Source organism: Bidens hawaiensis, unplaced genomic scaffold (genome assembly GCF_021521415.1).
Source record: "Bidens hawaiensis isolate Kalapana, Puna unplaced genomic scaffold, B.hawaiensis_p1.1 tig00039203_1, whole genome shotgun sequence".
Lineage (NCBI taxonomy): Eukaryota > Viridiplantae > Streptophyta > Magnoliopsida > Asterales > Asteraceae > Bidens > Bidens hawaiensis.
The window spans coordinates 30860-58216 of NW_027505600.1; the positions used below are offsets into that span (position 1 = coordinate 30860).

General features: G+C 36.0%; 3 protein-coding genes across 3 annotated transcripts; 1 reads left to right on the plus strand and 2 right to left on the minus strand.

Annotated features, from left to right (window-relative positions):
• The first annotated feature begins 8510 nt into the window (after window positions 1-8510).
• LOC143614215 (uncharacterized) lies at window positions 8511-8987 on the plus strand. The gene has a single exon (XM_077087714.1). It carries the CDS (start codon window positions 8511-8513, stop codon window positions 8985-8987), a length of 477 nt encoding a protein of 158 aa, XP_076943829.1.
• Window positions 8988-14422: 5435 nt separating this feature from the next.
• On the minus strand, window positions 14423-14746 carry LOC143614216 (uncharacterized). The gene has a single exon (XM_077087715.1). It carries the CDS (start codon window positions 14744-14746, stop codon window positions 14423-14425), a length of 324 nt encoding a protein of 107 aa, XP_076943830.1.
• A 160-nt stretch (window positions 14747-14906) lies between these two features.
• Window positions 14907-16919, minus strand: LOC143614217 (uncharacterized). Its single transcript, XM_077087716.1, has 3 exons — window positions 16901-16919; window positions 15607-16796; window positions 14907-15557 (listed from the first exon to the last, which is right to left on the minus strand). Exons 1-3 carry the CDS (start codon window positions 16917-16919, stop codon window positions 14907-14909), a joined length of 1860 nt encoding a protein of 619 aa, XP_076943831.1.
• Window positions 16920-27357: the final 10438 nt, after the last annotated feature.

Below are 27357 nucleotides of genomic sequence, written 5' to 3' on the forward strand. Positions count from 1 at the left end.
AAAGTTCTGACCAAAATGAACAAAAAGTTTAAACGTTCAACTAATATAATCTGACCAAAACCACAAGTTTAAACGTTCTGACAAAAAACGAGCACCTTTAAACGTTTAAGTTTAGAAGTTCTGTATCAAAACTTTAGAAAGTTCTAACAAAAAAAAAGTTTAGAAGTTCTAACAAAAACATCAATCGATTATGGAATTGCAGAAATAACGCACTCAATCGAGCTCTGATTAGGGCTCAAAATATTATGTTTAAACGTTCTGAAACAAAACTGAAGACCTATAAATGTTCTGACCAAAAAAGAACATCTTTAAACGTTCTAATACATTCAAAGAAGTTCTGAGTGTTCAAAAAAAAAACCGAACATCTTTAAACGTTCTAATACGTCCTTAAAAGTTCAAGGTGTTTAAAACAGTTTTGAAGTTCTGATAAAGTTTAGAAGTTCTAAGAAGTTCTGGGTATTCAAAAAAGTTTAGAAGTTCTAAGAAGTTCTAGGTGTTCAAAAGAGTTTAAAAGTTCTGATAAAGTTTAGAAGTTCTAAGAAGTTCTGGTTCTTCAGAACTTCTAAAACTAACAAAAAAAATTAAACACCTGTAAACATGATTGAACACTGAAATCATTTCATATAATCTCATAATCATCAAACAATCGTCAATCGACCGTTAATTTGATCATTGATTAGATCATATGAACAAAATATGGAACGTCTGCAACTGGGTTTATGCAAAACTCAAAATTGATTAATTGAAACTTCAAATTGATGATTAATTTGACCAATTTCAAAGTTTAATTGATCAATTAGTTCAACAATTTCAATTTCAATTGCTCAATTTGACAGTTGACCTGTGTGAAACCCCGTGAAACAGCAGACGATGAGTGTGAATGAAATTTGATTATGTTTCTGATCTTGGTCTGCAATTTAGGAGTCGATGTATGATCGTGGTTGATGAGCGAATGACTTAATTTGGGACGGAATATGATTTGAATAAAATTACAATCTTGCCACCGTGTGTTTTTATAAGTCGACGTTCCCGACACTCGCGTACCTATTGTACGATAAGGGATTTTTGTATTGGATCCTTTATCAATATATATATGTTGGGTCAATTGTTGTCTGACCCAAGTGTAAGGCCCAACACAAGAATTATGTTTATTATATTTGGTAATGTTTTGACTAGCAAGTTAGGTTAGTCTATATAAACCGAGTTATGGTTAGACATTAGAAAATGTGAGTTGGTGTAACCGAGTTAGGGTTTGAGGGTTTGTAATCAGTTTTTAGAGTGATATTTTCTGATTAATATAAACGCGAGTTATTCGTTTAATATTCGTGTGTTGATTATCGATACGGGACTTGAATTGGTATCGGAGCCTAAGTTCAAGAAATCGATAATCGGTGAGCGGTGGTTGAGGAGAAGTTATAATCGGCTTACGCGTATTGGAACCGAGTTGGGTTTCCGAATCGTTGTCTCTGTCGGACCTGTGTCGACAGTTGAAGTTCTAAGACGTAACTTGCAATCGGCGGCAGAAATACATCGGAGTAGTAAGTTCCGGCAGGGGCGGAGACTGGGAGAACAAGCAGGTTTGATCGGTTTTGCGTGGGGAACAGTTTCCGGTGAGGTTGCGACTTACGAGGGTGGTAATAGTTCCGTGTTTGTGTATCCCGTGGTTTTTGTATTGTGATAAAATAATTACAAAAAGGGTTGGGTTACCGTGAAACAGGTTCTTGATTTGCAAAAGGTTTTGATCGAGAATTGTGTTGTGATTAAAGAAGTATATTAATTATCACATAAGTCAACCTTTATTACTATTATTGACTAGGGATTTTAATTCTTGAATTAGTATTTTTTTTCTTTCGAACGCAACAGTAAAGAAAAAAAAAATCAACAAGTTGAGTTGGTTTTGCACAATATTAGTTTGTTTTTTAAGAGGTATTCGTGAGGGTTTTTTTGCGAGTAAACGAGTTCGGTTCTGAAAAGTTGTTTAGACTTAGTTGTTTGTGTTTGTTCCAACGAAGTGGAGCAAGGGTGTTCGGACAACGTCAATGGCAAGTGACAAAGAAAATCCGATAATCCAACCCAAAGCGAGTGGGGGGATATCGTTGCAGGTTCCAAAGTTGAACGGAACTAATTACATCACATGGGAGATTGTGGTGGAAGCGATCTTAGATGATCAAGAGTTATGGGAAGTTGTTCAACCGAATGAGGGTACGGTTGTTGATGCGAAGAAGAATAAAACGGCAAGGTCGTTTTTGTTCCAAGTTATGGAAGGTAATATCCTTCTTCAGGTTTCTCAATACAAGAATGCTTGAGAAATATGGGCGGCTTTGAAGGCACAGTTTGTTGGGGCTGAACGAGTTCAAAAGGCTCGACTACTAACGTTGAAAAGTGAATTTGAGAAACTCAAGATTGCGGAAGACGAGACTGTTGATCAGTTTGCGGGAAAAATAACCGGTATGGTTTCAAAGGCAACGGGTCCTGGTCACGTATTCGAGCAAGATGTTTTGGTTAAAAAGTTACTGGATGCGGTTCCAGATAAATACTTCAACTTGGTAGCCTCAATCGAGCAAACGGTTGATCTTGATAGTATGAGGTTTGAAGATGCTGTTGGAAGACTTAAGACATTTAAGGAACGTCTACGAGGGAGAGATCGCGCTTCAAATTCACAAGGTCAGTTACTTTTCAATAGGTCGGAAAGTAATTACAAAGGGAAGTCGTATGATCAGTCCGGTAGCCGAAGTAAGGGTTGGCCGAGTACACGGGGACGTGGAAAAGGCCATGAAACCGGAGGTCAAGATCGAGATGATGAAGATCAAGATGGTTGTGAAAATCGAGATGGTCAACATCGTGGGTCAAGGTATACGGGTCAAAGGAAGGATCGTCAATGGAGAAGAAAGGATATGTCACAGGTTCAGTGTTTCCGTTGTGATGAGTTCGGTCACTTTGCGTCTTCGTGTCCGGAACGTATGAAGAAAAAGGAAGAATCTAACTTAAACAAAATTGATGATTTTGATCCAAGCTTATATCAGAAAACGGTTTTTCTGAATGAAGATGGTGTGATTCCAAAGCGTTTCGAAACCGAACCGATAGAGAAAGATATTTGGTATCTCGACAACAGAGCATCGAATCACATGACGGGTAATAAAGAGTATTTTTATGAATTGAATGAACAAGTCACGGGAACGGTGAAGTTCAGAGATGAATCTTGTATTGATATTCGGGGAAAAAAGTCGGTCTTAATTGAAGGAAAAACGGGGAGCAACGTTTGTTGACCGATGTCTACTACATCCCGAGCTTACAGTGCAATATCATAAGTCTTGGTCAAGCAACGGAAGGTGGATGCGAGATTCACATGAAACATGATTTGCTAACCATTAAAGATGATACAGGTAAGCTTTTGATGAATGTGACAAGGACCAAGAATCGATTGTACAAGATTAATATCAAGATAACAAGTCTCGGTAAACGAGCTATAAGTGGAATGAAGAATTTTGCAGGTAGGGATATTCAAAGTATTGGACTGAAAGAAGACAAGCCGGTTACGAGTCAGATTCCAATCAAATATCCAAGTTCCAAAATTCAAAGTCCAAAGAAGAGAGTTCAAGAAACTAAACGTGTGGTCAAGGAAGTGATTCAAGCCCAAGGGAAGGCGTCTAATGATCAAACGAAGCAAGTGTGTCTTTTAGCCAAGTGGAGCCGAAAGAACATTGCAAGAGATCATGAAAAGCCTCGGGAGAATCAAGAGAATGATGACAAGCGTAAAGTTGAAGATCCGCCAATTTCGAGTAGGAAATTAGGGGGTGAGTCGGGTGACTCGGGTACAACAATTGCGGGGGTGATTGGTGGGTCAATTGTTGTCTGGCCCAAGTGTAAGGCCCAACACAAGAATTAAGTTTATTATATTTGGTAATGTCTTGACTAGCAAGTTAGGTTAGTCTATATAAACCGAGTTATGGTTAGACATTAGAAAAATGTGAGTTGGTGTAACCGAGTTAGGGTTTATCAAGAGTCAAACCGAGTTAGGGTTTGAGGGTTTGTAATCAGTTTTTTGAATGATATTTTCTTATTAATATGAACGCGAGTTATTCGTTTAATATTCGTGTGTTGATTATCGATACGGGACTTGAATATATATATATATCAAACATCAATAACAATACTTAAACAAAGCAAGAGATTCAACAATCTGCAAATCAACCTCACCGTCACCATCATCATCATCCCACTCGTCACCACGGTTTCTGAAACCTGAGCTCCAGATTCCGATAGTCCCCGAATCACAAAACCCACCTCTCAACATCTTCAGTTCCAAAAATCTCATCCAAAAGCTCCGGATACCAATTACACCAGCCATCTTCAATTCTAGATCTGCTAGCCCCTGCAACACCTTGTGGGTTTGAATTACATCTTTATTCACAACCAAATTCATATTCTTATCATCCAACTTTGAGCCATATAGAATCTCATCATCATAGTTTGGAACCCTAATAGTATCAATCGAGAGGATATCCGACAACAATGATGATTTACCAGCGGGAGGACATCGAATGGAGTACAGTGTAACACCCCGACCAAAGGCGGATTATACATCGGGGCGCCACATATTGTTTCATTACTCGTGACACTATTGGGTGTCAATATTTAATAAATACATTCATTCGCGCACGCGCAAGGTAAACACAAGATAACGTAAATCATCATAAATCAATATATTATAAATCATAATATTCGAACAGCAAAAACTTGTCTTGATACATTTTAATCTAGGTCCAAAATAAAGAAACTTCCTATGTGTCCACAAGCTCCAAAACAGCTACTGCAAACCTGAACATGTGTTAAAATAAACGTCAAACACTTGCGTGTTGGTGAGAAATCAAGTTTAATACAATACATAGATAACAATAAATCTGCGCGCAACACGTGTATGTCTGGTGTTTAACAAGGGTGCAATCAGATTGTGATCAAGCCTAGATAGATCATAGCTCATAGTTCATAGTTCAATCCGTGCTCCCAATTGAGCACAAAAACGAGAAAACATCTGTGCAAGTGTAAACAAAGAAAACCGTAAACGATAGGTCTCCCGTGTTCATCTAATGGATCCATGAAAACTTCGGAATAGGCCGAACAAAGCGGTTAATGATACACACATACAAATAAACAGCCAAGTAAACGTCCTCAACACATGGGATACTGCGCGACTAAAGTTCATAAACAAGTTTAAGACTCTAAGTTTGTATGAACACATGAACATCCCAAAACATTAAAAATAAAAAGGGATTAGGTACGAGATTACTCACTTGATAAACGATGCGGTGTAAGATAAAGCAAGAACCAACTTTAAACAAGCACAAGTTAACCTATAATTAAGATTATTGTTTTAATGATTGGTTTTAAGTCTAGATTATAAGTTAGCATAATTAATAAGTAAATTATTATATATAATATATATATTACCGGAAAGCAGGGCAGAATAGAAAGGAAGACGGAGGCAGAGAGGAAGGCGGCAGAGAGAGCAAGGAGGAGGTTAAATTAAGTGTTTGTGTGTGTAGTGTTAAGAAAATAGCATTATTATTTATAGGGAAACCCTAGGGAACACAATCCCTAGAAAAGGGGAAAAGATCTCCAAAAAGTAAAAGATTCCAAAAGCAAAAGATATCAAAAGATATGGCAGCTGCAGGGGGCAAAGGAAAAGCTGACAGGTAACAGTAAACAGGCATGGGCGGTTCAGATAAAGGTACTGGTCAAGCATGGCAAAAGCAGATCTCAAAAGATTATGTCAGTCACTTTATCTGCCAACCAATGGGGTTGGTGCGCATGCTGCGCCGAAAGTAACTTTTCAGACATAAAGCAGATTAGGTCAACAGCTCAAAAGATAAGACATCACAAAAGCAAACGGCTAGATTAAACAGAAGAAAAGACTCAAGACATAGCGCGAGAAGGCTGGAGCGCACGCGCGAGAGCGAAGGCAGACACAGAAGGTCAAGAGAGCGCGAGCGCGAAGGCAGACGGAACCAACCTTAACGCGTCGCGGAAAGAACTACATTTCTAAGCGCGCCGCGGGAAGAATCACATTTCTTAGCGCGCCGCGGGAGGAATTAAAATTCCCAGCGCGCCGCGGGAAGAACTATAATTCTTCGCGCGTCGAGGGATGAACTACGATTCTTAGCGTGCTGCGAGAAGAACTACAAATCCTTAGCGCGTCGCGGGAAGAACTACCGTTCTTAGCGCGCTGCGAGAAGAGTTCGTCTCGCGTATCGCTGAAACAGGTGGTCTTCACGCAGGCTTCCTTGTAAGGGATCTGGCGCGTGGAGCTGCGCAGACAACCTTAGGCGGGAAGGAACAAAGGACAAGCAAAGAGAAGAAAGAGGGAAACAAGGCGTAAGGGCGGGACGGCGACAAGAGAGAAAAGAAGGCGGAGAGAAGAGGGACGGGACGGCGGGAAGGAAAAGAGAGGAAGAGGCGGGAAGGAAAATATTATTAGTAATATATATATTTTAAATGTCAAGTTTTAAAAGAAAATAATTAAATTTTAAATCATAAAAAGAATCGGATCAGAAAGCGGGTACCTGGGTCGGGTCGGATCGGGGCAGATGTTACATACAGATCATTGTCTTCCACTGGATTATTAAACTAGGGAGAAAAAAACGGCTAAATTGGATTCCGGTTGTGAGTCATACAGGTTATGTGGGTTGAATCATGACTGGTGTGATGGTTTGAAGGTGAATGATAATGTGGATTGTGTTAATTATGATATGGATTTTAGGGTCTAATGGTTGTTAGGGTTTGAAGTTGAATTATAATGTGGATTGTGTTATAGATGTTTGTTATAAATAAAAAAAGGTAATTTCCAAGTAGGCTGCCACCTCATGTCTGACTTAATTAAAAAAATAAAAAAAAAGCCACGTCAGCATCTTCACTAACGGCGTTAGTCTTCGGTTAATGGGGGAGTGATAAAAACAAATAGGTTGAAAGTTGGGAGTGGTGGGAGACAAAGTGAAAGTTGGGAGTGATATTAACCAACAGGTAAAAGTTGGGAGTATTAAAAACCAATATCCTTTTAATGTTTTGTTTGTTTATACATGCATATATAAATTTCTTATATGCTAACCGATATCGAACTCGTATTCAAGTTTCTTTACGTATGTGTTCATGTTTGTATATTTTGGTAACGGTGCCCTGCTATTATAGTGATGCAATGAATGTAGTGACTATCCATCCACTCTTGTTTCTAATGCCATACCAAAATAGTATAATTGTGTTCTAGTTTCAATAAAAATAATAACCACGATAATATTTTCTTGGAATATACTAAACATAGCTTGTATGACATGATTTATGACTATATATAGTTATTATAAAGTATTTTTTTTGTAAATAAACGGCATATCCATGTTCTATATATGCTAAATCAAATTTATTTTTTAAAGTAAAATTGCGTGAGACTTATAAAGCAATTCACGTGAACACCATACACTAGGTTAAGTTTAAACATAGCTACAAATAAATTGAATGCTATGTATACCAACAAAAAGGAAAAAAAAATAAAAAAATATTTGTGTGTTATCCTAATTAATAAAAGGAATGGCTAGTGTATTTATATAAAATAAGATATGTTTTTGAAACAACAATCAGTCTAACATACGTTTAAAAGGATTTTTTTAGGAAACTAAAGTGTACAAATAAACGTAAATCAATATAATACTGAATGATCATCAATAAACAAATAGACTATTTGTATAAGACCATTCATTATTTGTATACATAGGTGAGATAGCGCTTGATATACCACGCCAAACAAATCAAAGGAGACACCAACAATGTGGAGCGCCGTGCCTTTAATGGCATGAAAGAAAAATAATCCGTGGATCCATTCTACTAACAAACAGTCATCGGTTTGCTTTGTTTTGTTTCTTTTTTATATTTTTAATATCTTGTTAAACATAGTTAACCTATAAAATGCTAATTAAAGAGCATACTAGTTAAAGGCTCACTACCTATATAGGCAATGACGTGACGGTTTGTAACATCCCACATCAGTTGAAGAGAAGAACCTTGTTTATACGGAGGTAGATAATTTCTATATCATAACGCGTTTTGGGAACCCAATAATAGTAAATGAGAGAAAAAAATCCACAACCATTTAATTGAATGCTATACACATTTACCACTAAATTAAACTAGGGGTTGTTATTCCAATTTAGGTTTTTTAAAATTATTTTTTAATATATGATTTAAAGTTAAAGTTTAAAAACAGCATAATACATGTGTGATGACCAAAGTCCTACCTCCACGCTCCCCATCTTTCGTGTCTCGTGATAGACACACATAAAATAATAATAACAAATAATATAATAATAAAACATTAAACATAAAAAAAAACATCAAAATTAAAATCAAACTTTTGTCCCTCCTATAAAAGCCCTCAACTCTCCTTTGCCACTTCACAAGCATCCTTTGTCTCCCCAACATTTCTTTATTCCCAAAATACCCTTCATCTCTCTTTTTAATATTTATTAATGGACTCACTGAGTTCTAAGAAACGAGTCCGTATTGACTCGGACGAGTCACCTGACTCAGTCGAAGCCAAAAGAGTTCTTTTAGATATACTCGATGACTCGGTGTCTGACTCACTGAGTCATGACCTTGACTCGTTCATTAAAACGTTCCAAGACGAAATATCTCCGGCACCAGAACTCGGGTTTTTATTAGAAGCCTCTGATGATGAACTCGGGTTACCACCCACGGATACAAGTACACGAGGTTTGGCTGAGTCGGTTGAACTCAGTGAGTTGTGGGGGTTGGATGACTCGTTCCCGAGTTATGACTCGTTCGAGTATGAATATGTTTATGATGGTGGTGATAATAATAATATTAATAGTTTTAGTTATAATAATGGTGATGACGTGGCGTTAGATGGGTTGTTTGATCACACGGATTTAGGTTTTGGGACGACTGACTTAACGTGGCGGCCAGAAACCTTGCCGGCGCAGTGACGTGTCAAGATGTTTTTTCGGTTAATTCCGTTAGGATATTGTAAATTTCGAAAAATATATATAGACGTAGGTTAACGCACGAATGACGGCGTTTATGATTTATAAACCAACGAAGCATTTCAAATTATCAATACATGGACTATGGTAATATGATATCCTCGTATTTTCATTTTGAATTTGAAGTGTTGATTTATCATATTCGAGGGCTATTGTTGGCATTATTAAAAAGTTTAAGGATCATGGTCTAAAACTTGTTTTTATTAGAGTTAAATACTGTTTTAATCTAATTTTTGTTACTTTGTTATGCAAGAGTTTGAATTTAATTAGATTTTTTTAAGTTTCCTATTTTTTTAAGTTATTGTCAATAATGGAATTAGTCCCTCACCAATTGAAAGAATAAGTTTTGTCGAAACTTTGATACCATTCCTTCATTAGACAAAGGCTTGTTGAATTGAATTGAATTATTTAAACAATTATTTTGTTCAAATGAGAGAGGTGAATACCTAAAAAAATTCTAAACTTTATATTATATTTTATAGTGTTTGGATAAATACAAATTACTTTAATCATAAAAAGAATACAAATAACTAGTATAATTGTTGTAACACTAATGTAATTAGACCATGTGTAGGGGGCGATTTTCACCCTCAATGCGCCCCCAAAGCACGAGAACACCGTCCCCAGGATGCTTTGGGCGATTTAGAGTGGGACCCGCAAAGCGTCGGGAGGGATGGGTGATGTGAAAGGTGATTATTGGGCTTGTTTATTTGTTTTTTTAAATATGATAATAAAATAATAATGAGGTAATGATTTGAAGCGAGTTACATCTTACACTCCTTTTAGCCAAGAAAGCTCATAAGTGATGTGGTATCACATGACGCAAAACACCTCATAAGGGTATCAAACACTACACATGGTTTTGTTATAATATAACTTTTAAACTAAAGCAATTATTATTACACTATATTACATTTTATAACATAATACCATAGTTTGAAACTGTAATTACTTTAATTATTTGTACTAGATATCATATTTTACATTTGTTGCTTATTTCATTTAAAAAAGCCTCCTTTTATATAGGGCCGACCATTAGGGAGGGCGGGGTGGTCGACGGCCCCCGGCCCGACACCCCGTTAGGCCCGAAATTTTTTTGTTTAAAAAATTTATATGTATTTTTATGAATAACAAGATGTATATTTAATATTTTAACCCAATTACATAATAACTAGTTTGGCTTAGTGGCAAAGAGGTATTACTCTCAACCAAAGGTTGTGGGTTATAGTCCTATTTGGAACATGTTTAAGCTTATTTTTATATAAAACTTTTTTACTCAACTCAAATCATAAGTAAGTATGACCATTTAAAATTCAATTGTTTAAAGCTAACAAAATACTCATTTTACTTGAGGCCCAAAAACATTTTCGTCTTTGGCCCAAAAATATTTTTGGCGTCTCAGAGCCGGACCTGCTTTTAAATGTGAGGATCTGTATTTTATTTATCACGGTGGATAGTCGTGCTTTCTCGGTTCCAAGATCCAATAATTTATGCCAAAAATAAGTAAAGAAAAAAAAAACACAGGAGAAACCGAGGATTATGCCAAAGTTTGCTTATATAAAAAAACTCTTCCGAGTCTATGAGGACGGTATTCCCACCCAAACCCGGCTCTTTTCATGAAGTCCCTTCCAGTCTGTCCACTCTCATAATAATCAATTAAATATTTTCCTATTAATTTAACACACAAGAATAATAATAACATCATATATATACACGATATTAAAATATTGATACTTATTTGGTTTGATTTAGTGTTTGGGATTCCTTATTTGCATCAACTTATAACTTATAAACTTTTTAAAAATTTAATAAGAGATATAAGGTATTTGGTAACTATAAGGCCTTATTAATTTTAACTTATGGAGAAGGCAAAATAAAAGGGTTTTGAAATGTTAAGAATATGTAACTTATTAAATTAATAGGTTTGATTTACCTATTACACATCTCTAACCATTCAAACGCATTACACTCTTGTTAAAAATGAGTGTCATTTTTAGTCATTTTGGTTTTCACCAACATATAAGCTAATCCAAACATTTTTAAAAATTTTTTTTAAAAAAAATCGTAATTTAACAAGTTATTTTAACAAAAAGTCATTTTTAATTTAAATAAGCAGTCCTAAACACACCCTTAGAATATAATCAAAACTCCTTATCGTAATAAGAACACAAAGTCTAATATTCCTTGATTCCGTCCCTTTTCCTAAATGTTCTTAATTAGTAAGCACATATCGGTTTTAATATTCGCTTCATTTATTTAGAAATGCCTAATTTATTAAAGAAAAAGAGGTAACTTACAAGCGACAAAATCTCAAAATGTACAACTAAACAAACAAAACAAAACACGAGCAATCAAACTATAAAAGAAAATTAATGAAATTAAACAAGCAACATGTTTCGCTTCATATATAAAATCCAATAAATTAACCCTTTCTGCACATTATACATATAAAATAATAATTTTTTTATGTATACTATAAAAAGCTAATTATTTCTATAACAAATGTTAAAATTTATAAAGTTTAACACATAAACTCATAAAGCTTAATATATTGTTATAGGAAGACAAAGATTAGCACATACAAAATATGTTTCTAATGAAACTTTTTGTTATACCATTTTTAGTTTTGATATATGAAAAGAAAATTGATCATTTACTATATGTATATTATTTTGTTAACATGTAGCAAACCAGCCAAACCCCTTTAGGAAGAAATAAAGAAACCAAAAGGTATCGATTCAAATCAAATCTCTTAGTTTTTACATTAAAGGCTTGTTCGAGAAAGTTAAAGATAGATCGGAGAAAATGGTTGGATTTTGAGGTGTTAGCGGGCCCGATTGTGTTATAACGAAATTAGCCGTTAAAAATAAAAAATATATGTATAGGAAAAAGAAACCATCGTGGAAGAGTCAACAGTTTAAAATTAATCCATGTCTAAACTTTTTTTTATTCTTATTTGTTAACACTGTTTATTTTAATTCTTATTAGAAAATGACTGCTTTTCTAATTCTAAAAAAAAATTAAAGGGTTGAAAACAAAACAAATGTGGGTGCACCAAACTTGTTGCTGTTATGTTTGGCATAGGGTCCTCAATTGGAAAAAAAGAATAATTAAATAAATTTTAAAAAAACTTTTGAAGTTAAATCAAACGCTATATATTTTTTGTAAAAGGCTTTTTTTAAGCTGGATAATTACAATAATTAAAAAAAATGTGTAAGATAATAATGTAAGAATAGAGTTTCTAATGTAGTTTAGAGCTTTCTTAAAGAACATCATATCATAAAATCATGTAATATTTACTCTTTATTTTGATGTTAGTTATTTTTACTATATAAAAGCTTCATTTGTATATATAGAATTTAATCCGTTGAAGACATAGTTCAACTTTTAATGAGTTTTGATGTGTCCAACTTCTTGGTTTAGTTTTATGTTGTAATGGGTTTTGATGCATGTTACGAAACCAGAATATTTTTGAGGGTACGTTATCATAAGGTTCTTTTCTCTTATGAACCCAGCTAAAGGGTTCACCTAAAATTTTTCTTTCAAAATACCCAGGCTTTTATATATAAAATATTGACAAATTTTAGTGACCAGTCAATGGATCCTCTTAACCATCCCCTGATTCCGCCCCATATAACATTATATCTAATCCATTAGAATGGTGCGTTTATTTTATTACTTTATTCTTTTATTTTTTTATATTCATTGTTGTATTAATAAGTTATAAGCCACATGTCTATAAGATTATAACAATATGCCTGGTGGTTTAGTAGTTTACAACTCTGCATGCTATTTCACATGTTTGAAAGGCAAACAAATACAAGAACGTCAATACTCAAAAAAATTAAAGAAAAGAAAATAATGGAAATTTAAAATACATTATGAGATGAATAAATACAGCACAAATTCAACCACTTATATTTGTATAGAACATAATTTCTATAGCATCCACAGGTTTGATTTAAAATAGATTGTGGAATTAAAAATTAGACAACTACCTTTCATTACAAAAACCACGCATGTAGTGAGTAGTCATGTCATCTTTGAAAGCTTTCAGATGATTTAAACACCACAAAAACATTTATAAAGAAACACATCTCTCAACATGTATACGGAGTATCAGTTATTGTCACATACTCACATGGTTTTTTTATTAAGATAGTATAGGAACATAAAGTAGCAATTGATTGATTGTTTTAAAATAACATAAATTAAACGATGGAAAATGGAGTATAACACATAAAAGTTGATTGATAAGACCGGCTGTAGTGGGGCGTTTTGCTCACCCAGAAAGCCCTAAATCACCCAGGAACACTGCCCCCGGGGCGCTGTCGGTTAAAATTTGGTGATGAGCGCGGTGTGGGAAGCGCCAAATGGGAGGGAGGGGGTAAAGTGATTGGTGAGTTATCATTTGTTTTTGATTCTTAATAATAATAAGGTAATAATTGGTTTACACCCTTTTTTGTCAAAATGCCCCTGTGATGACATGGCGTCACATGACGTAAAACATCTCCATAGAGGCTCCATATACTATACACTGTCTAAGTTATAAAAGATGAAGGAAAAGCTAAAATAACGATGATGTGACGAATAGTTAGAATGGTGATAAATGAAATGAAAACCTCCTTTTCACCACTATCAAAGTAGTGATAACATTATTATTATTATTATTATAATATTACTGTTATTTTATTATCATAAGTTTATTATTATTATTTTTGAACTGCTGCCGGCTGCATTAGGGTTGATTTAATGCACATATCCGTATTAATAGTTACATATTTTTAAATTGGATGCATAATGCATTTGAGAACCTAACATGACATGTATACCAAGTAATTGTTTTCACGTAAAACGCAAGATATAATAAAGCTCCTTGATCATGTGTTATGTACGTTTTTAATAATAATACAAGATAGACTAATGAAAAAATACTATAAATATTAACTCCTTCAGGATATTATCAAATCTGTTAAAGCAACAACGTGATTTGTTTTTTGTCACACATTAAATAACCTATTGATCATCTTCACATGTATCACCTTCACCTTTAACTTTTGTCTTCGAGTCATAAATTTCTCGCGGTAAGCAGTGGCGGATTTAGGATTTTTTTTTCAAGGGGTGCATAATTTTTTGATGTTCCAATTTCATGGAGCCAGATATAAAAAATTCTGGCCGGTTTGACGGTTTGGGTCGGTTGATGGTTCGGTTCGGGTACGGTTTATCACATAATAAAAATACGATATTGAAATATAAAAGACATCACCATTGCAAAATAAAAAGACATCGTCATTGAAACATAAAAAAGACAACGTCATTGCAAAATAAAAACACAAAATATAAATATAATGGTCTTAACAAATTGAAAAAAAGCATACCTAAAGTTGTTCCCTTAGAGTCTTCATCTTTTGAAATCGTTGCATTACATCTTCGACTGAAACTTGTTGGAGGAATTCCCTTTCTATGTAACAAATGCATGAATCGTTCATGTATCCATCACCCATCCTATTACGCAAATCAGTTTTCACAATCTTCATTGAAGAAAAACATCTTTCAACACTTGCCGTTGCAACCGACAAAACTAATGATAACTTTATCAAACGATAGACCAACGGATAATCAATGTGCAATCTAGTTTTCACCATCATTTTGGCAAGATCACCTACCCCATTCAAGTTGGCAAACCGCTTATCTTCTTTCATATTAGCGATGTAGTGGCCAAGTTCATATATAAGCTTGTCTTTTTCATCAAATCAAAATCATACGGATACATCTCGGCCAACTTTAACAAGTTTAGTTTATCAAAAGCACTAAAATTATAAGACGGGCTCAAAGAACTCATACACATAAGCAAGTTAGTGGTTACCTCGTTGAAACGGTTTCCAAGCTCTTCAATATCATATTTGGCACAAAAAGGACGTGACATCTTCCAAAAAGCGAGTCGAGAACCGTGTTGAAATTATTAACCACATAATGGTCACGATTGGTGATGCCGGTCTTCCTTCTTCGATTTTTTGGGTCAAAACACTCAGCTTTCATATCAACCACTTCAATATCATATTTGGCACAAAAGGACGTGACATCTTCCAAAAGCGAGTCAAAGCCTTCAAGTCGATAACTTTTTAGGCCTTCACTAGTTAACTTAACTAACTTAATAGCATTTAACATATCTTGGTCTTTATTTTGAAGTGCTTCACACAAGGTGTTAGTAACACCCAAGATGTATTTCATCAAATGTAAATAGAATACAAAACTAAAAGTTTTCATGTATAATTGAAGTCCATGTGCTTCACTTTTGTGAGCAGAAATCTCTCTCGAATTTTCTATATATTCCAGCACGTCAATAACACTAGGAAATAAAGTAAGCAAACGATGAATTGTTTTTTCATGAGAACTCCAACGTGTATCCCCGACTCTTGCAAGTGACAATTCTTGATTCTTTCCACTCCCAGTTTCAACTTCCGGATTCAATCCCAATCTTACTCTTTGACTTTCTCTTATCAAATCTATTCGCTTACAAGATGCACCAACAACATTTACTAAATTTGACACTTCTTTATACAATTTTGAAAATTTCATGATGTTTGGTTGCAAGGGCCACAACAACAAGTTGAACTTGATGAGCAAAACAATGAACAAAATATGCGGAAGGATTTTCTTTTAAAATCAAAGCTTTCAAACCATAAAACTCACCGGACATGTTGCTTGCTCCATCATATCCTTGGCCTCTAACCCTACCAATACTCAAATTGTGGCGAGCAAATAGTTTATCAATTGCAGATTTAAGAGATAACGCGGTTGTTTTCATAACATGAACAAGGCCAATAAACCGCTCCTTCACAAATCCCAATTTATCAACATATTTTAAAACCACGGCCATTTGTTCCCTTTTAGAAATATCTCTCGATTCATCAACTAATATGGAAAATACATCATCACCAAGTTCTTCAAATATCTTCTTTAATACTTCTTCTGCAAAACAATTACAAAGTTCTTTTTGGATTGATGGAGATGTCATTTGGTTATTCCCGGGAGCGTTACTTAATATAACTTTACCAATTTCTTCATTTAGTTCTCCAAACACTTTTAAGAACTCTATAAAATTTCCTCTATAGAGAGATTCTTCAGACTCATCATGACCACGAAAAGCTAACGAACCATTCAACAATGCTTTAGTAAGTCTAGCCGAAGCATGTAATCGGATTCTATATTGTTTTTTTTGTATATCAGTTCCTTTATCAAGGGCCACAGGTATAGATTGAGCTTGGTTAAGTAAGTCTTCTCCCTTTTTACGTGCTTTGTTGTGAAAACTATTGCATTTACCAACATGACCACTAAATTTCTCCCGAGCCTTATTCCAACATCGCACCCCTTCACTCAAAAATACATCGTTTTGTCCACACTCCTTAAACAAGTAACAATGCAAGCAATACGCTTTATCTGCTTTGACACTATATTCCAACCAATTTCCAAATTCACCTGTGTACCATTCCACATTAAAGCGTCTTAATTTACTACCATAATTTGTTTGTGGAAAATCATGTCCGGTTGGTTGACATGGACCTCTAAGTTGATATGTTCGTCTTATTTCATCTTTTTGACTTGGGTGATAAGATGAAATCGGTTGCATTTCGGAAGGATCCCATGGAAGATCATCCAAATCTACTTTTGACGGTTTACTACTTGAAGATGATGACCCAAGGTTTGATGGTTCAGTTTGAAAATATCTCTTGATATTCATATTAGTAATACCTACAAATCAAATTCAAATAGCAAAAATCAACTATCAAAACAAATCAATAATTGCTAATAAATAACCAATCCATATAAGGACTTTCATGGCACCTGCTACATACAATACCCAATATGGCTCATGTTATTATTATAAAATTTTCATGAAATAATTGTTTGTTTGTTGGTGAACACAATCAATGAATATGTAAGAACAACACAAATAATGATACACTCAAAAGCTTCTAGTATTACTGATTTCAAAGTTAAATAACTTAAAACACATGGCTGGGTTAAATAGTCTACATGTAAACATAAAAATATGGCAAAGAACATGTAGATAATATATAATTGAAAACAATATTAATACATTAATATTACAAACCGTGGAAAAGAGCCAAAGGATAGATATATGTAGCAAGTCGTTGCCGTTCGTCCTCGTGCTCTGTAGGCCTGTAGGGTAGCGGCTGATAATTTTTGCAAGTAAAACCCTAAAATATTAAAACACATGTCTTATAAAAGGTAAAAAAAATCAAAAAAAAAAAACCCGGCCCAATAAAGCCTCGAACATGGGACATCACCTATAGCTTAAAGTGTTTTAACCACTCCACCATTTTTTTAGTTTAGTAGGGTGGTGCACTTCAATTTTATAAGGGGGTGCACTTCATATTTTATATATAGAATTACACTATAATTTCGAAACTCGGGGGGTTCCCGTGCACCCCCAACCTCCTATATAAATCCGCCCCTAGCGGTAAGTACTAGTAGGATAACGAAGGTTATAACTTATAAACAAATCGAACGTATACAAAAGAGTTTTTACGAGTTGATATGAACACAACCCATATAACTAGATATCTTACTTTATGTCTTTTTACATATTAACCATTTAATAATACAACTTTGCACAACAAAATAATTATATAAAAAGTAATTACTTTTTTAAATTTTTAACGGGATATATAAAATTGTTTAGCTAAATGTGTTTGTGGGGCTCGACCCAAAACTGGCCCAACCTTGTTTATACCTAACACAAACCCGTAAATTTTGAGTCACACCCATCTCATGTCAGATATCCGCACATGCATATAAAGTTTTAATTGAACTTGGTTTTATTAATCACGTGTTATCAATAAAGATAGAAAATAAAACTAGTCAAAAATCTTTGAAAAAATATAAGAGTATTCCCTTTTCTGGTTAGGAGAGTTAACTTATATAGTCTCATCATAACATAATTAGTACATTAACAGTTATCCTGAACTTTTCAAATGCTATGATTTTTTATGTATAACAACAAAACAAAATTAGTTAAAATGGCTATTTATCAATATATTATTTTAAACAATAAATAGTAATACATGTTTGTTTTGTTGAAATGTAAACACATGAAGTTAGTTATTATTAATATTGAACTTTGTTTTGAACCTTTAATCATCTATAATAAGTTTATTTAATACAAAATTAGTACTTAATTTGATAATTTTAGCCTTTTAAATGTTTTTTTACTTACATTTTGATCTTTGTGTTTTTGGTAAGTAGCCAAAGCCCATCAGAAGAGTTAATGAAAAGGGCCTAAAAGAACAAGTGTGGGCTATAGTATAGATATAGACTTTTATTCCGCTGGTTTGGGCAAGTTGCATACCTTCTTAATATCATCCTTATCATAAACTTGATATTGTACATCTTTATTGTTTCTTTTCTTTTTTCCATCACTTGTTTTTTTGTTAAGTTAACTACTATATTTTCAACACAAAGGATACTTGTACAGTTGTACTTTTGTATACCCATCTATTCCCCACTACATATAAACGCTTAGCATATGCAAAGTTTGTAAGAATAATATCAAAAATATATAAAAGAAAAACTGTAAATAATATATAAATAAAATAGGTCAGTCATACTGACTGTCTCATATATCAACAACACAAATCGTATTACTACTCTCCAAATAAAAATTTACAATTCATGAAGTCGAAGAACAAAGCTAAACATCACACCAAGCCCACATATGTTTCAAACCCAACTAGCAAACTTAGCCCACAACAATAAAAGGAAAACCGGGGTAATCCAAAACTCCAAACCCATCTTTGTCATGTAAAATAAACTCAAATAATATAAAATAAACTTAGTAAAAGGTAACATATAAAGAATAGTATTTAAAATTGAAAAGAAAACATATGCATAATTTTAAAAGTAGAACTAGGGAGTAGAGATGAAAAAAAAATACCCGGAAAAATAATCCTAAAGGATGTTTACTCTTTAAAAAATTCATTATATATTTGAAAAAATACATGAAAAAAGCCTGAAAAAACTCCAAAATAGGTTTTTTTCAATACCCGATAACAGAGTATTCAAATACCCGGCTTAGAATACCGGTTCTATACCCGAACCTGATATATATGGTATGGTTTTTAAAGACGATACCCGGACCCACCCGACCCGGGTATTGCCAATACCCAATTTTCCAATACCGGGTCATATCCGAACCTGGGTATTTGAAAAACTCAATTCGTGCACCTCTACTATTAAATGTTTGGGAAAATATCAAAAACAAATTATAAATCATTTCATCTTGATACGGGTTATTAGTAGAGGTGCATAAATCGGGTTTTTAAAATACATGGGTTCGGGTATGACCGGGTTCGGGTATGACCGGGTACGGGTATGACCGGGTACGGGTATGGCCGGGTAATGGTAATAATCGGGTCGGGTATTGTCTCTAAAAACCTTACCCTATGCATCGGGTTCGGGTTGTGTATAGAACCGGGTATTCTAAAACCGGGTATTTAAATACCCTATTATTGGGTATTGAAAAAACCCAATAATAGGGTATTTAAATACCCTATTACGGGTTTTTTCGAGTTTTTTCTCAGGTATAGATTGGATTTTTTAAAAGTTTTCACTTTGTAAGGGTATTTTTTGGGTATTTTTAAGGTATTTTTCGGGTATACATCGGGTATTTGAAATAACCGGTTTCGGGTATTGGGAAAACCCGGTTCTGGGTATGGAACCGGTTCAGGTTTTCGGGTATTACCGAGTACAAATCGGGTCCAGTTCGGGTTTTAGTGTCAAAATGCGTACCCTATCCGCACCCTTCTGGTAGTGTCGGGTACGGGTTTGGGTATTAAAAAAACCGATTCCGGGTTTTTATTTCGGGTCCGGTTTCGAGTTCGAGTTTTTTATGCACCTCTAGTTATTAGGGCATGGTTTAAACTTTAAAGGCCCAAAAAGAATAAGTAGTGATATGTTATTTTGTAGTTCAATTAAACGTACACGAATATGACTTAACATTTATAACAATATCAAACATCAATATATAATTACTTATTATAGAAACCACATAAAAAAGGTTTTAATTCCGTTCAAGATACCAATTTATAGAATTTATTTTCCGTCAAATTGACGTCTCACAAGTTTAGCTTCAACATGGATGCTTCAACCATGTTTTTCTCTCTTTGAAAAGAATATTTAGTGAAATACAAAATTACAAATTAAGATGAAAAATATATGAAAAAAGATAGTCACATGCATGGGTGTACAAATAACCTAAGGTGCTGTTTGTTTTTGCAGACATAAACTGTCTGCAAGCTGATTTCATCTGTTTTCATGTCTGCAACTGAAGATGTGGTCTGAAGATCTGCAAGCTGAAAATATAAGACTGTTTGTTTTTATAAGCTGATACTGTCTGCATAACTGTCAAACTTATCTCACAAGATAGAAGTCATTTATTCAAGTTACATCTAGTTTTTAGTCTTTGCTTGCCATGCCGATTTGGTTTTGGTGGGTGGTGGAAGGTGGTGGTGGTGGATGGTGGTAGTGGCGGCGGACGGTGGGTAGTGGCGGTGGATGGTGGTGGTGGACAATGGGTGGTGGTGATGGATGGTTTTGGTTGGTGGTGGACGGTGGTGGTGATGGATGGTGGTGGTGGTGGGTGATGGATGGTGGTGGTGGCGGTGATGGATGGTGGTGGTGGTGATGGATGGTGGTGGTGATGGATGGTGGGTGGTGGACGGTGGTGGTGATGGATGGTGGTGGTGGTGGCGGACGGTGGTGGTGATGGATGGTGGGTGGTGGACGGTGGTGGTGATGGATGGTGGGTGGTGGACGGTGGTGGTGGCGGTGATGGATGGTGGTGGTGGTGGCGGTGATGGATGGTGGTGGTGGTGGGTGATGGATGGTGGTGGTGGCGGTGATGGATGGTGGTGGTGGTGGCGGACGGTGGTGGTGATGGATGGTGGGTGGTGGACGGTGGTGGTGATGGATGGTGGGTGGTGGACGGTGGTGGTGGTGGTGGCGGTGGATGGTGGTGGACGGTGGCGGCGGGGTACGGGGGTGGTGGTGGCGGCGTACGGTGGGTGGTGGTGTTGGCGGACGGTGGTAGGAGCAGTGGATGAGAGGGTGGCTGCAAAGGGAGAAGAGTAGGGTTTTTTTGTGAAGATGTTTTAAGCAAGATTTCCTTGCTTTTCTTTTAAGATGAAAGAAGATAACTTCAGATCTGTTTTAAGAAAAAAAACAAACAGTCTTCAAGGGTAATGTCTGCGCGCCTGCAGACATTAGCTCCTTGAAGATGTTTGAAGAAAAAACAAACACCCCCTAAATCTCTATACTCGCTTTTAAAAATCGGAAACAGCTCGTTTGAAACTGACTCGGTTGTAAACAAATTAGATTGGCTTGGGTGTAAACGAGTCGGCTCAACTATGTTTATAGACAACCTAAGTTTAAGCTTGACCCTGCCTCAACTAGAGTTGACTCGTGAACTGTCCTAGTCAGTGGAGGAGCCATAAAATATTCCTATGGGTTCGGGATTTTTTGGTGCTCAGTTTTTTTCGGTGTTGAGTTTTCGGGCTTGGATGAGTCGGGTTAGTTCAGTCATTCGGTCAGATAAATAAAATGCAATATCAATATCACAAATTACTGTCAAACTCAAATTATATTAGGTCGGGTCGGTCATTAGTCAAACTTAAATTACAGCTAGCAAACAATTCATCAATAGCATGTTTAAGAGATGGCGTATCCATTACATGAACTAAAGCAATAAAGCGTTCTATAACAAGTTCCAATTTATCCACATATTTCTGTAGCAGCCAGCAAAGTCATTTGTTTCTTTCCGGAAACATCCATAGACTCGTCAACTAATAAAATCTTTGACTAAATTTTCTATAACCAATGGGTTCGAATATTTTTTTTCAAATGATAATGAGTTCGCTCACTGAAAAAGAATGAGTTCGCTCGTTAATTCAACACTATATGCTATATATAAAACAAAAAAACTGGGTTCGGCCGAACCTGATGGATAGTATGTGGCTCCGCCACTGGACTCCTAGTCTTTCAAGGTGATGCAACTTTCGTAGTCTGTTTTTTAAATATTTAGATAGAAACTAAATAATATTGCTTGCAACTTTGTAAGTATATGTATTATTATTAGGAAAATTGGTTTTAAATAATCCCAACTATACCCTATTGGTAAATAACAGTCCCAAATTCATACTTGTCTTGTGACAGTCCAAACTAAAGGTGTATTTGTTTCTAACGGTCCACGACTAACGGAGGACTAACTCCGTTAGTCCGATGATGATGTGGCCATCTCAGCTGTTAAAAAACTCTTATGTGGCACGATTATGTGGCGATGAACTCTCTATCATCTTTTAAGTATTATTAAGAAAACAAAATAATCTCTCTCTCTTTTAATTATTCATCCCAAAAATTACACATTCCCATCATCTTCAAAATCAATCTGTTCTTTCCCAAATATTGAACATAACCACAAAACCCTCACGTAGCTCCATCAAGACCTTATATCATCTTCTAATCCTCTGAAAAATTCCAAGACCCATTGTAATTTCATTACAAAACCTTTAAACATTTTACTCCACCCTCATATCTCAATTCACTACCACCAATTCTAACAACGCCACCGCCGGAGATCGCGAACAAGATCTCGCCGTCTCATCCTTCACTGCCTCCACACACAGCCACATATCCACCTGTCGTGATGTACGCCACCGTACACTCTTCCGTCACCACTATCTCCGCCGCAAAATAATCAAGTTAGATCCCCAATTCTCGAGCCATATAAACCCTAACCCTAGAAAAAGAAGCAGACGATGAAGATTAATAGGATTAGGGTTTGATGGTAGGTGCTGGTGGCGGCAGGTGGTAAGTGGTGGTGGTGGAATTACTGGAGTAAAGAGGGAGAAGAGAAGAGAGAGATAGAGAGAGTGATTAGAGAGTGGTGTAATGGTAATGTTGATGGTGTAATCTGCCACGTAAGCTCGATCTTGTCACGTATTTGACATATAAGCACGATTTTGACACGTATGCATGCCACATCATCATCAGACTAACGGGGTTAGTCCTTCGTTAGTCACGGACCGTTAGAAATAAATACACATTTATTTTGGACTGTCACCAGACAAGTGTGAAGTTGGGACTGTTATTTACCAATATGACTTAGTTGGGATTATTTAAAACCAATTTTCCTTATTATTATTATTATATACTCGTGTGATTCAAGTAGTTTTATCTTTTTACTAGAAAGAGTGCCAATTCCCGACCAGTCTGCAACACTAATTTGTCCCTAACGCATGCATACATTTGGATGTGTTCATCCCTTATCTTGATTGCATAATAATCATGATACAATATATAAATAAAAATGATAAAATTATAAATAAATGATTGAAACTAGAAAGACTTTGAGTCATATTTGAATTCTGTCTTTTTGATAAGCCAGTTGAATACAACAGCTGTCCCAAATCAACATGCACCGGACCACTATCACCATTCACCACCATATTGTTAGCCCACCCCACTAAGTCTTTATTTTTTCTTTTAGACATTGAAATAATGGAAGACTTGACTGTGGTTCACACGTATCTTATTGACAAGATCAGCATTTGAGTTTGTGTTTGTTTGAGATGAGAATGACAGAAAAATCCTTAGCCAAAAAAGTTCTAAAATCCAAAACATGTTGGTATGAGATTTGCAAAATCAATTTTTATTATTTTAAAACCAATCTCATAAATATAATGTTGAAAAATAGGATAAACATTATTTCAATCGTTAGAAATTTAAAATTATTAAATTATACAGGCTCGTTAGCTTGAGGTGACTTTTCCTGCGTCTTTGGCTTTTTCAGATTTGGCTTTTTTGTATCGATAGTATTACCATTAGTAATTAAAGAAGACTGATTATGGATGTTATTATCATGACTACTTGCTCGGTGATTTAGAAGCATAGAAACATCATGATCTTCACTACAAGCGTAAATAAACGTGATTCTATCTTTGATGAGATTGTTAATTATTCATTTTTATGGTATTCTAGTAGGTATCCTAAGACTAGAATAAGTTTCATTGATTGGTTAAAAACCCCGTATTTGGTGATGTAATTTTGATTTTCGTTTTCCCTTTTAGCTGTTTGTTAATACAGGTTTTATAAAGTTATTTTTAAAAAACTTACAATTGTTCGACAGTTTTATTTCATTTTGTAATTTTTATCCTCAGCTTCAAGAACAACACGGATTATCGTTTATGTTAATATATTGTCACAAATTTTTTTCGGGTCTAACGGAAGCTAGCTTAGGGTTAAGTACATAACACGAGGACAATTTACTTTAACCAAAATTATAGAAATGCTAAAAGTGTAACTAACTATTTGTTATTTCAAGTTAGTTCGTGGTGAGTTTAAGATCAGGTTCAGGTGACTGATATCTAACCGATCATTAACATACTTGTGAATGAACCCTGCAAACTAGACGGGTATGCTACACGATCATGTGCATGGGATTACAAAAAAAAGGTTGTATACCAACCCACTATGATCCCACTGTCTAGATGCTCTCTTTGTTAGACTTTTAGATTCAGTTAAACACATAATAATTTCTTCTTTTGAATGTCTTTCTATAGATTTATAATTAAGTGGTTTATATATTATTGTTCGAATCATTATGTTTATTTAATAGATTTAAGGTTTGCAAATTTTCTTGTACAACTTATGATATAATGCATATTTCATTATTAATCTATAAATATTATCATCAATGATTAATTCAGTCCAATCAATATAGACATAATGACCCCCCCTAGACACTAACCTTTATATTTGTTAATTGCAATGATTGAGTGATTTTGGATTATTGAAGAAACGTTTATTGATTGGCTAATGATGTATCTAACCTCGGATTAGTTCAACCAAGAAATAGGGTAATGGGACTAAACTATTGACTATTTTACAATAGTTTAAACCGTCCATAGTGTATAAAATTTGTTATGTGATATACTGGTATTCTATTTTCTTGGACTTCAGTTTTGCCACGTCACTTAATATAAAACTGTTTAGCTTAGAACAGCTTATGGTTAGTTTCTTATGAATCTACTATAGAGGTAGGGTACCAAAAAGACCCAAATATCCTTAAGTACACTCCGCGGGTCACAGAGAATGCTCTTATAAGCCACTCGCGGGACAAACGGATCACCCGCATATCAAGATAGAGGAGGAACATCCTCATAATACGCGCGGAAGCATCCGGGCGTCCTCTAAAGTCGTCCGCGAGACAAGACATATGTCCGCATAAATAACTGGAAGACAGTGCCAGTAGGACAGCTGTCACCATTCAAATACTTTCTAGAAGAAAGGCTCATGATTCTTACTTGGGGAATACGTGACATACTAACCAATGAACAAAGGACACCTGGCCAGGTTGTTATAACCGTGCACATGGTCAGGGTGCGATCCATCCTATCAGCTGGTGACACGTGTCCAGATTGTTATACCCATGCACATGGGACGTATAGCCCAACCTATCACAAGAAGACACGTGTCCAGGCGGTTATCAAAGATCTTTTAGAAGAGGACAGCTGCCTCAATCATCTTCCATCATCCTTCGGCTATAAATACCTTGTCAAACGGTATGAGGTATTCGTTCACTCACATATATTCTGGCTACACTTAGTCTCTGTACTTCAGTATTTTCTTCATTACGAACGTTATTGATTTTCACGCCGGAGGGTGGTTACAGGAAGACCCCCCCACTTGTCCTTCCTGTAACGAGACTCACGGTGTTTGTTTTGCAGGTTCCGGTCACTGGACTATAGGGAGTTTTACTCATATAGTGGTAGTAGTTATCGTATTGTACCCTGTGGACTCACTGGATCCAGGACCCATACCCAGGGAGTGGTTGGGTGTCTCTTCATTGGCGCCATCCATGATTTGAGTTAGAACAGCAATAGTTTTCGTTGGTTTTTTGGTTCGTTTGATATGAGTAAACTTCCTGAAGGGCCAACGGGAACCCCTGCAACTGAGTCACGTGTAACTAACACAGAAGCACCTCCGGGTCTTAGTGTTTTTGCACATATCACGACTCCAAGCGGCCGTACTCTTGAGCGAGTCACAGCTCCGGGGTCACGGAACATTGACGTAACACCTGGGGGTTTTACCCTAGAAAACGTCATAGCACCAACCGGTCCCACCCCTCAGATATGGGACGGGCCTCGGCACCGGAAGGTTCTAATTTGGGTAATCTCAGACGGATTACGGAAGAAACTCGCCGAAAGCGGTCAGTGTTGGATCTGGAAGATGATTCAGGCGACTCTGACGTGGCGAGATCTCATAAACGTAATTCCAGATCCAGAGGAGCCTTGACTCCTGAAGAATGGCTACAAGTGCAACAACAAAGTTTGGTGGCTGAATACAAGCGTAGAAAGCGTAACGAGCAACTTCACGCCCGCACTTTGGATTATGAGGAATCCCTTAGGGGATCTCCTTCTCCTCCACCAACAGTGCGAGGAAGTCAAACCCGTTACAGTCAACAGACGGAACTAGAGTTTGGCGAACTTCCGAGGCTACGTCCTCGTCCTCGCATAAATATGCGGATGCCATCTTATTTAGATGAGTTTGATGATTACGATTCATCCTACCACCCGGGAGATTACAGTATATACCGGAGACAGTAGGATGAGTTCTCAGCCAAAAAGCAGCCGCCCGCATGACACTGTCCGCCATACCGAATACCATAGCAATGGGGAACGAGACTTTACTAAACCATACCGCCCCGCGGCTTTCGCCAAAAAATCCAAATTCATAGCAAGTATTGCCACATCACCCTTTCCCGTTAATGCTAAGATACCTACATCGGTGGGTAAGTATAATGGTACGACTGATCCAAGTGATCATCTCCAGAACTTTATTGCGATAGGTGGTGTTAGTGGTTGGACGCTGCCTTATTGGTGTCATATGTTCGCATTGACACTAACAGGGGCAGCAAGAGAGTGGTTTGAAAAATTACCTAGCGGTGAAATTTCTAGCTGGGACGATCTGGTGAAAAAATTTTCCCAACACTTCAGCCAGCAGAAAAAACATACGCGAGACCAGTCAGAAATTTTGGACGTCGTCCGCCGTGATAACGAGTCCATAGAAGATTTTATTACCAGGTTCAACGACGAGAGCTTGAACATTGGCGGAATCAGTAAAGACATGCTTCGCGGTGCCTTCCGCAAAAACGTCAAATGTGATGATTTAGTCCGCACACTTACAGGCAGAGATGGAATGCCAAAGGAGTGGGACGACCTGATGACTGCGGCAA